General features: G+C 38.6%; 1 protein-coding gene across 3 annotated transcripts; it reads right to left on the reverse strand.

Annotated features, from left to right (window-relative positions):
• Positions 1-64: 64 nt before the first annotated feature.
• LOC113502154 (nose resistant to fluoxetine protein 6-like) lies at positions 65-12,907 on the reverse strand. 3 transcript variants are annotated; one of them, XM_026883568.1, is made up of 13 exons: positions 12,650-12,907; positions 11,283-11,419; positions 5,908-6,060; positions 5,364-5,523; positions 4,880-4,997; positions 4,527-4,614; positions 4,026-4,192; positions 3,517-3,702; positions 2,930-3,109; positions 2,404-2,545; positions 1,641-1,824; positions 1,137-1,279; positions 65-764 (listed from the first exon to the last, which is right to left on the reverse strand). In XM_026883568.1, the coding sequence occupies exons 1-13, from the start codon at positions 12,801-12,803 to the stop codon at positions 567-569; spliced, it is 2,010 nt and encodes a 669-aa protein (XP_026739369.1). In that variant the 5' UTR covers positions 12,804-12,907; the 3' UTR covers positions 65-566. The 3 variants fall into 3 exon arrangements, with proteins under 3 accessions (XP_026739369.1, XP_026739377.1, XP_026739385.1); XM_026883576.1 differs by lacking the exons at positions 11,283-11,419; positions 12,650-12,907 and adding an exon at positions 7,673-7,940; XM_026883584.1 differs by lacking the exons at positions 11,283-11,419; positions 12,650-12,907 and adding an exon at positions 7,868-7,926.
• Between the last annotated feature and the right edge of the window lie 1,721 nt (positions 12,908-14,628).

Raw genomic sequence — 14,628 nt, forward strand, 5'->3', positions numbered from 1 at the left:
TTCTCGTTTTATTTTTATAAAAACTAAATTAGTTTAAGCCTAATCGAGCTATATAAATATTTTTAATATAAAAACATTTGTAACGTCTATAATTATTAACTTAAGATATTAACTCTTACTTCAGGTACACCTTAAGTGGTAACTGTGTTCCGATGACTATCAGATATCGTTTCTTAATTTGCTGCACCATAGCTAGGGCATAATTTCGGATTAGGGTCTCGGACTCAATATTAGGGACTAATTTCGCTTGTTCAGAATAAAGATTCATCATCCTCCTGTTACGAAGCGATACTTTTACATAAGACTAGGTTTCTTCTACACTCTACGTATCCTATACATACATGTATTAGTTACAATCTCATCATGCACCTTAAATTCGACGATGCAAATATTTAAACCAGCTCATATCTACGGACTAAGGACTTTTAGGAGCATTTTCCCTCATTGCTCTTGATCGATGTACAAAAGTCTATCTAACTCATCATGCTCAAAAAATTTTTTTCAATCGAGCTTTTACTTAAAATCCTGCGTATCCCTAAAACATTAGCCATTAAAACAGTCAAGTACTATGCTGCCTCATGTCTCCGCCTGATCTGCGCCACTAGGTCGAAGGGCTTGGCGGGGGGCTGGTCCTGAGGAGTCCGCTCCGGACCCTCGCCCTCCGTGACCGCCTTCCACAGCTGGATGAGGGGCAGCTCCACCAGCAGGCACAGAGGCACCGCCGCGATGTAGCTCAGCACTGATGATGTTATTAGCAAGGAAGCCTGTAGGATGTAATATAATATTTGAAGTTGGCTTAAATAATTGCGAAAAAAAAATGCAGTTTACGATCTTCACCTGCTAACAAACCACTATTAATTGTTTTTAAAGAAATATTCTGACTTTATGAAAAGTTTTTTTTAAATATAAGTCATACTCCAAAACAATGTAGGTAATTTAAAACCTAATAATCCGCTTTACTTTATAAGTATTTTACAAAAAAAAATGCTTTCACAAATTCAAAGAAATAAAGAAGATTCTATGGAATAGGGATTTCTTGCGGTTTTCCTCTACCACGCATCTAGAACCATTAGAACTGTCACGTTTCGGAATAAAAACTTTTTGATTTGAATTCTGCCATAAAATATGAATATGACCATGGAGAGTAGCGAGGCGTGTCCGAGCTGCGTGTTGCTGGCCAGCGTGATGCGCAGCACGATGAAGTGGATGAGGAACACGCAGTACGAGAGCCGCCCCAGCGTGTGGAAGCCGCGCCACTCCAGCGCGTCGCGGACAGCCGCTGACACACACATTTTATACATACATATACAAAGCAATATTCAAATGTAATTTTTCTTCAACATCTTCTATCATCAATTAATTTCTTCCACTTTAGGTTGACCGGATAGGAGGAAAGAAGTGTTGTTTGTGTGATTTGTCCGTAGGAATTATATGTAGAAACTACGTTCATGTTATATTTAGATAAAATGAAATGTTCTAAAATCTCGATTCTGAAACTATAAGACAAATAAAAAATATGGAGTTCAATCGGTGTAATCTACTCGAATCTATCTGGTCTAACACTTAAACTTCACCAAACCATCAAACCCTCTTGAAATGGTGTATAATATCGTTGTTATAAAAAATATACTTATACTTACACCAACACCTAGAGAAGCAGCCCAGCATGAATATGCAGAAGAAGACGGCGACGAGCGTGCGGTCGAGTGCGGCGTAGAGTGCGGCGGCCCAGCGCGGCGGCGGCGAGTCCGACAGGAACACCGCGCCCGCCAGCAGCACCGCCGAGCCCAGGAACAGCGATGAGTGGAACAACAGGTTGAACCACTGGGAGGGGGGAAACAGAGTTACTGGATGTACAGCAAAAATGCACGGATAGCCGAGTGGTTGAGGTCACCACGCCTAACCCATTGTGCGCGTCGTGTCGCGTGTTCAATCCCCGCGTAGGACAAGCCTTTGTGTGATCCACAAATGCTTGTTCTGAGTCTGAGTATGTTTGTAAACCCCCCGCGACACAAGGATTAAATTCCTGACTGCGGGAGTCGTTTAAAAAACAAATGGAAGTATATTTGACATATAAGGAATAAAACTCGGCTATCACAGTTAGATTTTCGGGACCAAACACGTTGAAATTTAATAACCTGACAGTGATCAGATAGTTCATTGAGTTTTGCTGCTTGTAAGCTAAGACACCTGAAAGCCCTGAAGAAAGACTTTTTGCGCATGTTATGATTCTATTAACGAGTGACTTAAAGGAAACCTTAGCTAACTCAAACAGCTGCGAGGTACATATTCTAATATTATAAAGTAATTTTTAACATCTCAGATTTGTAATGGATTGCAATATATCACGTGATTGGTTGAAGATGATTTAATTTATAGTGTCGATTTCGTATATTCGCTTACCTTGCTATCCTTAAGCTTGATGTTGTTGTAGTAGAGGATCATGGCGGTGCCCATGCCGCCCACGTACCCGGGCAGGTTCATCCAGGCGGGCAGGTACAGGAGCGTCAGGATCTGGGAGCCAGCGAACATGGTGCGGAGGACTCTGTAGGATGAGGAACAACGAATTGTACAAGTGATAGTGATGAATGTTAGAGTGGGTTACACAGTTCCGGTCGAACAAGTTATGACTCATTCCCATAAATAGACAGGGTTAATAGAATATTTAGTGTATATAGCTGCCGGTTGAGATTATTCTGACCACGTATTGGTCGAAAACAAGTACGTATCCATAGTTCCTTTTATTAACATTAAAATTTGATTAGAACGTAATCATTCATCATCGTAAAAAGTTGCTTTCATCCTGTCATCATTATTCTATAATTTAGGTTTAGATATACCTAATTATTTTGTAATTCAAAGTAGACTAACTGTCTGCTCTGAAAATGTGATACTAAAAAACACAGAAAAGAAATAAGGGTGTGCTTACTCGGGTGTCTGCGCAGTGACGATGGGTGTGAGCTGGTAGAAGTAGACCACGAGGCCGGCGGCCAGCGCGGAGCCGGTCACCAGCAGCAGTAGCAGCGGCAGCGCCGCGCCGCGCCAGCGCCGCAGCAGCAGCAGCACGAACACGCCCAGCACGTGCAGCTGCATGTCCGCCGCTAGGTACCTGGTGAGAGGGGTGTCAGCAGTGAGAAACGATACAAAGAAAAAAAGAAAAGTATGATAGATAGATATAGAACGATATAACGACATTTGTGAAAGAAAATTGTCTTATGATTGTCGTGCGGTAAGGACATTAATATAAGTAGTTCCCGATGGTATGGAGCATTGAAAACTTATTGTAGTTCGAAGTATTTTTTTTTCAACTAACCCAAATTTCCTACTGGAAGGACACGAGAGGAGACTCATATAAAAAAAAATGGATTGGAATTGTAATTCACGAATCACAAATCACAAATCTCCGCTTTGTGACCGAGAGTTTATGATTTCATTACACTTGTTGCCAAACTTTTCTCCTCTTGATGATTAATTAATTAATTACAGACTTCTTCAATATCAATAGTGCCCACTTACCAGGTGTGTCCCATACAGAACTTGCCGGTGGGCAGATGGTTGTGCACGTAGAGCACGTGGTACCACCAGCGCTCGGAGCAGTCGTGAGCCTCGCGTGTCACGAGCCACGACCACTGCGGCCCGCTGCCCAGCAGTGGGAACCACGCTACCGTGAACCACAGCGCGAACACCGCCAGAGGGGTCAGTCTGACAAACAATAAACCAAATTTATTAAAGGCTTTAAGGCAAATGAAGTCCAACATTAAGAAAAATAAAAAGTAGAAAGATTGAATGTTCTCAAGTAGAAGTTTATCAGATCCTTGAGAGGCGTGTTTATAACAATAGTGGCGTGACAAATTACAACGCACTGCCATACACCGACACAAAAACGAGGAAGCAAGCACGGAGTCTGACAAGTCCGACTGAAGAGTCCGACACTACCCGTTCTCTCCTCCGAGGTGTAATACGGTGGTAAGTATAAAAAAAGAAGGGGATAAAACATATCTTAGCAAATTGTAATATGAACTCACCTAATCCACCTGTTTACGATGGACATGAGACACTTGAAAAAAGTGATTGGTTTGGTCTTGGAAGACAGGAGCGTGGCGTACGCGGTCAGGAAGCCCGACATAGCGAAGAAGGCCTGCAGCCACAGTGGGGAATTCAACACAGCCTGCCACGCGAACTTGTCGTATATCTGTAGAAAACATTTTTATTTCAGTACAATATGTGGAAAAAAACTGAATTATAATCGCTTTATTTGTTCTTTTTGTCTTGTGTTCTCATGATATTATATCTTGGTCTAAAAAAACTACTTATAATATAGAAGCAAATAGTTTTTGGAAGATGCAGACGACGACATTAAAAACGATTCTGAGTAAAAAGCCTCTTGAAGTTAACTATTTTTTTTTAAATACAGGGAATTTGAATTAGTACGTTACAATGCCAGGTTTCGAAACTTTGTTTTCATATTCACAGATACAAACAACGTCACCAGTGGTACTTTATAAAGTGTTAACAATTGTCATTACCCTCTCAACAAACTGCGGGTTATCGATGTACGAGTAGATGTAGATCAGCATGACGTGAGAGAAGATCACGCACTGCATGCCCAGGAACCTGGAAACATAGAGAGGTCCAGCAACATTCATGATTCGTGTAAATAACTAATAAATTTTCTCCATTTTGGCAAAAACCAAACAGGGGTATTGTTTGCTTGTTGGAAAATGTTATTTCGTTGGTTACACTCGCTTTAAACGTTTCTGTTTTTTTATATTTTTTTAGGTTTTCGTGCCTAAAAAGATAGAAACGAAATTGTCACATTGCCCTTACGTTACGGATTTTTTAAGTCAAGACGTCCTAGATAATGAAGATAAAGCCGCACCTGATCCCCTCGATGCAGGCGACATCCTTCATGCGGTCGTCCGTCCGAGGCTTACTCCTGTCGTAAGTCAGGATGTCGTAGTTTCGCTTCAGGGAGAACGCCAGCAGATATCTGTTACCTGGAAACAACAAGATTTGAAATATACTTACTATACGCTTATTTGAATGAAAGAGTAGAAAAGACTGGGTTTCCTCCATAGGATATATAGGTATAGGATAGGAGCCTGTCTGCATTAAAAGGTTCTTTAAAAAAATATAGGTAATTGACTAACACATATTTGTAACCCAACTAAGTAGTGTTCGATTCATCTGCTTAATGGATACTCAAATGATTTGAATACTGGTTGTGCTCCCTTTTACAAAGGCAAACAGAATATACACCCAGCTTGCAGAGGCGTTGACAGAGTAAAAGAGAACAAATGAAGGGAATAGAAACATATCGAAATCAGAATAAGTTCTGCTGTAGATAATATAGTATATTTTACACTCGGCCTTAGCGCAGCGGTCTCCCAGCACATGCACGGCGGTGGCGAGGCAGGCGAGCGCGGCCAGCACCGTCACCAGCACCGCCAGCGAGCGCCCCGGCCCCGAGCTGGCCGGCGGGGAGTCCGCCGACATGCACCAGTCCACCGACAGGACTTCAGCCTGGAAACAATTCGATTGGGGTGATAAAATTTCTCATCGAGGGATAAAACACACAATTGTAATTGAATAATGCTGTATGAAAATTAAGTGTAAGATTAAAACAACTACTTAGGTTATGTAGTTTTGCCCCACAAATTATTTAAGAAATCATTTTATAGACTGTTTCGTACCGAGGATGTGTTTAATTTAAAGCATCTTAGATGTCATTATTTTTTATTCAACACACCGGAGTAATGAGCATGGTAGGGAGCTTATATCATCCCGGAACCGGGATGATATAAGCACGTCGCGCTCAGTGAGTTGGTGACCAGAACCACTCGGCTGTGCATGCAGTCAAAGTCAAATGTATTATTTTTAACACTTCTTTCTACGTGGTCTCCATACCTCAAGTCCATACTGAGCCACTCCAGCGCTGACGCAGGCCTGCGCCGCGTCGTACCAGCCGCTGGTGACGTTGTGCTCTCCGCAGCGCGAGACGCACACGCCGCGGTGCACCTGCGTTCTGTTGTAGTGCTTCACAGTCTGCTTTGAGTAGTCCTGGAAAGTATAGATGAAATCTACATGAGCTGGGTGTAAATTAAGCTTGAACTTAACTTTTTAGCCCAATATCAAGCGGCATACAAATAATTTTCACAAATTGCTGACTGTAATTTTCTTGGGCGTGCCTTTTAACATTTTGATAAAAAATGATCATTTTTAGGTCGCTTGGATAGCATCAAATCTTTGAACATAAACGTGTTTTTACATTTTGTTGTGGAGCTGTAAGGCAACAGTCACAACAAAACTACATACGCATCAATCCCTTTCCTAAATTAGTAAAGATTTCCTAAACCAGTAGGCGTATACCAATTATCATTCCTAATCCAATAATTTCTACACCCACACTTACTCCATAGGTCAGGGAAACAAATGACTGCAATGATATCCAAATATTTACCAACTATCAGTTCAGCAGTGACCTTGGGTTACCACACCACTAGCGGACGAACTCGACCCCAGCCCTGGCTCAGCTGTTACATTATGAAACGCATTCGATCATATCTATGTAATATCGCTCTCTGCCGGTTGCGTCGCTACGCGGAATGCGAAAGGTCGTGATGGATGAAAGTCATGAATTAGATATGATCACATGACGTGTTGGTCCTCATCTGTTCTTATTACTATATTGGTAACATTATAATAGGTATCAGCTCGCCCGATCCCGCCGCGTCTGCTCATGATGAAGGACTCCAGTTGGGTACGAACTACGAACCTAGCCGGGCAATCCCGATAAATAGACGTGAGTAAACCGTTGCGTCATTTAATATAATAATTATAATCGATTTTTATTCAAATTTGAAGGTGGTAAAAATTTTGCGTATTATCTACATAAAACATTTTGTAAAAATTAAAAGCAAGAATATTTTAATAAAAAAAATATAAGTGTGTGAATGTTAGTTTAACCTCCTAGCTATATTGGGTTTAAAGCCTATACTATACATACACTTTGCTTTAGGTATATGTTTAGATTTATGTTTTACTTTCCTTTCTGAAAGGTCTTCGAAGTAGCATCTCTCGCGTTATAGAAATGAAGCGACCACGTGCGAGGTACAAATAAAGGGACGGACAATGGAGCCGCAGTAATAGGGTTCCGTATTAACGCTTTGGGTAAAAGAACCCTAAAAACTAGCTATTTACTCTGGGGATCAGACAATGATAACTCCAAACCCGATTTATCGAAGAAAATCCTTGATCTCCACTTAAGTATATTAACATTTTCGCATTCGAACTACTATTGACATAAAACATATCTATTTACAAACACGATGGCTGTAACAGTGACCTTGTATCACATGTAAACCCGCCAACACTTTCACACGCGGCTTGCGACACATCCACTAATGATATTACATTTCCTTTATCACGACACTAAACGTTAGCTAATTTAAAAACGTGTTCAAAATATACAGATTAAAACCAGACGTTTAAATTTAAATAAGTATGATTCTTTTGTTTTGTCCAGTTACGTGTTTTTTTTGTACGTCGCAGTCTTAGTTTAGTTTTTAGAGAAAATATGCTTGGGAAATATTTTACTGGTTATGTCATAAAATGCGCAGACAAAAATCTTTTATTAGTTCGCGAGGAGTACAATTTGAAGACAATTTATCACTTTGGGAATTTGATGTTTAATAATTAAAATTATTCCACAACTGTCACACAACATCATGAAGTCGCAAACTAAGTAAAGCTTATATTATGAGTACTAGGAAATAGATAATCATGTTTTTATATTGCTAAATAATACATTAAATCGTAGATACATTTTACCCAGACAGAGAAAAAATAATAGTGCAAACCACACAACCATTTGCCCTGGATGTGAATTGAACCCATGTCCTCCGGTATAGCACTCACAGCCCCTAAATCAACGGAACATAAATCATATTTACATTTGTTTTTTTAAACGACCAAAGAATTTTATCCTTGTCACGAATTACATAAACATTCTAATCACACAAATGCTTGTCCCAATTTAAACGTTCAATTTCGATAGATTCTCGTTAGTCGAACGGCAAGACAAATATACACAAAGCGATCACATTAATTATAACAGTCACCCACATCTATTAGCGATCAAAGGTCAAAACATTTACTTGAGTACCTTCCCTAGTTTCGACGCTCTCCGGTGTATCAGCTTATAGTAACCATCGGACACTCAAATGACCTATAGGTTAAGTTAGCTAATACTGAACGCACGTGAAATGCGCATTGAGCTTGTGTAATTAACTTAGAACACGTGTAACTATCAGGGTTTGGCGATCCTATTAGTTTCCTGATAAGGATGTAAACAGTCCCACATTTTATTAACGTTTTTTTTAATAGAACGACTCCTGCAGTAAGGAATTTAATCTTTGTGTCGCGGGGGTTTTACGAACATACAATTCACATGCACAAAGACACCCAGACTCAGAACAAGCTTTCATGGATCACACAAATGCTTGTCCTACGCGAGGATCGAACCCGCGACACGTGACGGACAGTGGGATTTGGTGTGGTGACCTCAAGCACTAGGCTATCCGTGCATTCCCTGGACCCTGGTTTGAAATGAGTAGCTCGTGTTAAAAACAAACATATTTGGCTTGACCCAATTGAGGTGAATTGAAAGCGACCAAGGTGTACCAAAAACGTATTTAATAAATCAGTAATAAAAAATGAACTGCACAACAACTGGATGCCAATTCCGATATACATACCTATATATGAAATAGCCGATGAGGGAATGACAATTGTAAATAGCAGAATTGGGACAGAGCAAAATACACTTAAATAATTAACTGTTCATATTTTGGTTTCAAGACTTTTCAAGTTGAGTATTTTTTTTAAACCAAATCTGAAATTATGCAACCTACTTCAAATAAATAATTACTGAGCCGAACTCAATGAATTCTTAAGTGGGACTAAATGACACCTATTTCATTTTCAATAACAATATAATCAACAAACTCTGTTCATAACATCCGAAGTCCTGAGGTAACAAAGAAAAAAAAATACAGTCTAATTGAAAACCTCTTTCTTTTTTACCTACTTACTTACTCTGTTGGCTCAGCGATCCAAATTGTGTGTTGGGCTCTTCCTTTTTTAAGTCAATTAAGAATGTATCCATTGATTTTCCACATTAAGGACATAAATACTTGGGTAAGTAGGTACTGTAGGTAGTTAGATACGACAATGTAACTCTACCGTTACATAAATAACATAATTCTTGCCAGTCTCGATACACCGGCGTGCCGTGGACTGAATACATCCGATACTATTGCAATACAAACTAGGAAGCTTTACGGTAATCAGAACACATCGCACTGTATAAATATGTAGACTCCATTAATTGAGACGTAAAATGCATTGATTTATTTTATTTATAAATCTTTGTCCTTCTGTAAATAGATGATGTAGTACCTAATGCAACCGTTTTAGTTATGCAAGCTTTATAATTATTATTAATGTTGTTAAAGTTCGTGTTAAAGTTATAAAAATGCAGTTCCGAAGCTAGTGTTTGACTGCACGAGTGCACGCACCATCTTAGTCATTACGAATTGTTGTCCCTGAATACGTAATTTAACTAAACTTTAACTAATTTTACCACTCACCCGTTATAATAATGTTATTGTTGTTTCATTGCCGTTTTATAATAAGCACATAGATATAACATTTAACAAAACATTATTTAAGGCATTGCGGTGTAAGTAGGTCATAACGAAATGATTTCCGCCCTCCTACAAGCGAGGCCTGTCATTAATTCATATTATTTAAAAAATATTTAGATAATGGCAGTCAGGCGAAGGTCCCCAACGATGGGAGTCAGTAGATGGATGGCGATGCCTGACCAAGTGGTGGTGACGCGCTGGCGACATACAGACATCAGGAAGGACAGACAACTGAGCCTCAGAACTACGATCCCGATTAACCATTTAGGTACGCGAACCTAAAAATCTAATCATCAAAAATATTAAACACTAGCTGTTGAGCGCGACTTCGTCCGCGTGGTTAGAAGATATAAGCTAAGATTTATATCTACCCTGTTTTTTCCACATTTTCCATTGTATCTTCGCTCCTATTAGTCGCAACGTGATGGTTTATAGCCTAAAGCCTTCCTCGATGAATGGCTTATTCAACACAAAAAGATTTTTTCAATTTGAACCAGTAGTTCCTGAGATTAGCGCGTTCAAACAAACAAACTCTTCAGCTTTATATATTAGTATAAGTATAAATTGAGGGCAAGCACCCATCTAAAGGTTACACCTACCTAGGTATACATAGCAACCTGTTAGCTAGGTTTATTATGTACTAAATAAACAAACAATTAATCTCAGCAGTTGGCAGCAAGAACTAGGCCAGAGGTATTCTCGTAAATTGCCAATAAGCAGTAAAATACGTGTTTGAATAGATTTTCCCTTTAACATGACAAAGGTAAATGTTGTCTGTAGTAACTGCGAATGTGGCTTCACCAGCTTAACTATGTACTATTCAAATAGAATGGGTTGCAAATAGTTAAACAAATATCACAATGTTATAGTTTAAAACTTAAATAGTTCAAAATAAACCTAATTATTTACTAAAGAAAACCCTGAATTTTAACACATGATTGCATATGCGATATTTGCATGGTGTTGCCATTAGCCCTGGCTTCCTCGAATTTGTCATAGTCTAGTGGTCGTCTGAAGTTGAAAAGAAAGTATTGGGGCTCTATGAACATTGGTCGTGTCTTGTCCTGGTTGCCAAATTTTAAACATAGCAACCCTAGGTAGGCCTAAAAGCACTCAAAACTCATTAAGGTTTTGGTAACCTACTATATAACAGATGAAGTACCTATGAAACTGCGTTGAAAAGGTTAAAGTTAAATGAAGGGCTTCTATCATCAACAGTAAGGTAATACGAGTCTATAACACATCATTACTCAAATAATATCTACGTATTTAGTTTTGGACCACGGCTTCTTAAGTGACATTATTATGGTTGAGGAAGCTTGACTTAGTAAAAAATAACATTAAAACAACTTACAACAGCCTACAAATATATACAACTATAATTAAAATAATAATTTTATGATCATTGGTATTTACTAAGCGTTTAATATTGAACCTCTTCACAACCTTGTGCTATACGCAGTGAGTTATTCCGTTTATTTGTTACGCGTTACGGCGCCACTTTTCCTTTCGTTCTCGCTCACATACGGCAACGTATTACTATTTTCAGCATACAGCGGTCTTGTTTGTACATACCTGCAGCAGCATGAGTGCGGGCGAGGGTTGTGTGGCGTACAGTGCGGCGTCCACCATGCAGTACACGTCTCCTGCGCGCTGGCACTGACTCCACTCGTCCAGCGCGTACAGCGCCGGCAGCGACGCGAACTGCGTGTCTATAATAAATAGCAATAATTTCATTGATGTATTAAAACACCTGAATTGTTATTGTGATAGAAAGAGGTGAACGGTTAGGTGACCGTGCTAAACCGATGTGTAACGGGTTCGATCCCCACTTAAAACAAGCATTTATGTGACCCACGCAAGTTTGTCCTGATTCTGGGTGTCTTTGTGCAGATGGCTCGAGTGTTTGTGAAATCCACACCACAAGGATTAATTCCTTGCGGTAGTTGTCTTTAAAAACATAAACTAGACAAGGTGTTTTTAGTGATTATGTAGAAATAATGCACCTAAATTATTATTTACGAATAATCGTATAGTTTAGTCCCGCGCTATGTAGCCGGCTCATGATGAAATGTTTCGGACATGGGCTCCCGTTTGAACCTTATGTTAATCACTCGATGGTGGTCATCAGGATCCATCCCTAAAATACCTACATTATGTTAATTCAGCTTCAGGTTTATGCAGTTGATCATTGTATGAATGTTGAAGCCCCTTCACATTTAAATTCAAACAGTTCAATCAAATTATTCTACACGTACAACATAATCGATATTATTTCTAATTGTCGGCACCTGCTTTGGACATAGCTTATCAGAAACACGAATCACGCGCGATCTTCCAAACTGGGAACAATTACTGGTAGGCCATCTTGTTATTAATTGGCATCATGACCCTGAGTGAAATTCCTTTTGATTCATAGGAATTTATCAGTAGTAGGTTTAGCTATCAAAGGATGAATATTGTTTACTTTTTTTATCCCTATCACCAGTATTTACTTCATTTCAAGTGTGAGTAAAATAAAATAAATAAATAAAAATACCGGTACATATAACAAATACTACGTCTTTCGAGTTCTCTTACGAGTCTTAAATCCTTCACTTTATTTATTCAATAAAACTATTCATTTAACTGCCTAATACACAACACAAATAAAAAATGTACTTAATTAGGCTGAATTACTTAAATGTAGCATATTGATTACAAAGCGTTCTCCCAGCTTCCAGCACTATAGAAACCTCCCTGGATACGACAGTACAACACAAATATATTTTTTCAATATGGTCCACTAAACTTCTAAATTCGTCCGAAAGCCCTTCAACTAAACAAACGATGACGAAACAAAGTGATTGAAATAAAACTACTTTTACGGATTTTATCGCGGTTCAATTTTAGATTTTAGTTGCCTGTTTCCCGTTGTTTATTAGTATTTATGTGTCACTTACCATTGATATCGACGACGCTGGCTCGCACAGCACACAGACTGGCCACTAGCCACACGGGGCGCCACATGTTGAGGTGTCGGGCGAGCGCGCGCGCAGCCTCTGCCAGACTCGGCGCTCGCTGCGCTTGGGCAACGCGCCTCCCTACCCACAGCATGCGTTACAACAGATCATCTCGCTTGCATTGTGACACCATCACATCTACAAGACGGAATCTTAACTAATTATAATAAGTATTATAAGGTAACTACTTAATCTGATTAATTCTAAGTTCTGGGTGTTTTAATCATAATTATGGCATTGATCGGGAATCATACTAACGCTGAATATTAGCCTGCCCTCTGTGCAGCCCCAGATTTCCCTAGTGATTACAATACACACCAAAACATTGTTTGTTACTATTCTTGCAAAAAAGTAAATTTATAAAAATTAAGTACATTGCAGGATTCGAACTCGTAACAGCTTGAGTGATATCATTTAACACGGTGGCAGTTACAGCACTCGGCCACCGAACTCTTAATCAGCGTAATATGTGTAAAGCTATCGTAAACTAAAGCATTTTAGAAAAATATCACACATTTTTTTATCATTATTACACTTGTAAACACTACTCACTATGACTATAAATATTTCCTGAACAGAGAATCAAACCAGCGCCTAGCACAGATAAGCGAGTATCGATGACATAAGATTTTACATATCTATTGCAAACATCATATTACTAACTTCTCGCAATAACTTAGAAACGTGTATGTTGCAGAATACCAACTAACCTTCGAAAATTAGGTTGATATAGCTAATAATAATTAAATTTGTAATACATTATTTTGCTCTAGTAACTTAAAATAAAAATAAAAATTCTTCTATATTCTAAATTCTTCTATTCTTAATAAAAAGTCTTGATGAGAACTTGAAAATCTCGTTTCGCTTTCTTAGGGTTTTATTTAAGACGGTCTTCTTTATAATAGCACTTCTGCCTTCATCTGTGATGTGGCATTATTGAGGATTTATCAATATGGTCAAGTGTGAGTTGCGGAATAGAAGGTATGTGTTAACGTTACAGGTTGTGTACGCAACAAGCCAATAGTTTGGGGATATGTGCCGCTGTTCATCGCTGTTAATAACTTAATTGTGTAAACTTAAGATACCTATAATTTTTATTACTTTTATGTAAGTTACATATTGTGAACAGCATTTGTGTATTTTTTGTCACTTGTGGTATAACGTGCTTAGAGTAAGTTGACGGAATTATTAAGTTTTTATAATTTAATATCTTTAAATCCGTGTCGCGAGTTTCGTAATATTTAAATGTTATTCACCGACCGGCGACCACGTAATGATTACGGACGCACCCTAGCTCTAGGTTTGATTCCGCAAGTAAATTGAACAAGATTTTTTGACCTATGCACTCAATATTAGGAGCATAACTACGTAGATAATAATAATCCTTATCCTTATCCTTATCCTTATCCTTATCCTTATCCTTATCCTTACATATTATAAAACAAAGTCCCCCGCCGCGTCTGTCTGTCTGTCTGTCTGTCTGTTCGCGATAAACTAGAAAAGTACTGAACGGATTTTTATGCGGTTTTCAACAATAGATAGAGCAATTCTTGAGGAAGGTTTTAGTCTATAATAAGTTTAGGTTTTGTATAAACTGACGTTATTACAACGATATTAGTTAAACATGTCGGAAAAAATTAAGCCATTCGAGAGCTTTCATCGGGAACGCTGCCAAAACCTTTTGAGTTACAACAAAACAATGTATGGCGGGTTTGTACCTCTTTAATAGATCTACAAAAAAGTCCGCGGTGGTATATGTCTATCTTCCAAGGATAACCCACAATAACCATTTTTATGTGTTTTCTTAATACAGTAAAATTATGGGTTATTTACGAACCTCTTTTTAACAATACAGTATAAATCCTTATCCAAATAAATAAGTTAGATATATTATGCATGTAATCTAGAACAAAATTGCC

This window comes from Trichoplusia ni, chromosome 2 (genome assembly GCF_003590095.1).
Source record: "Trichoplusia ni isolate ovarian cell line Hi5 chromosome 2, tn1, whole genome shotgun sequence".
Classification (NCBI taxonomy): Eukaryota; Metazoa; Arthropoda; class Insecta; order Lepidoptera; family Noctuidae; genus Trichoplusia; species Trichoplusia ni.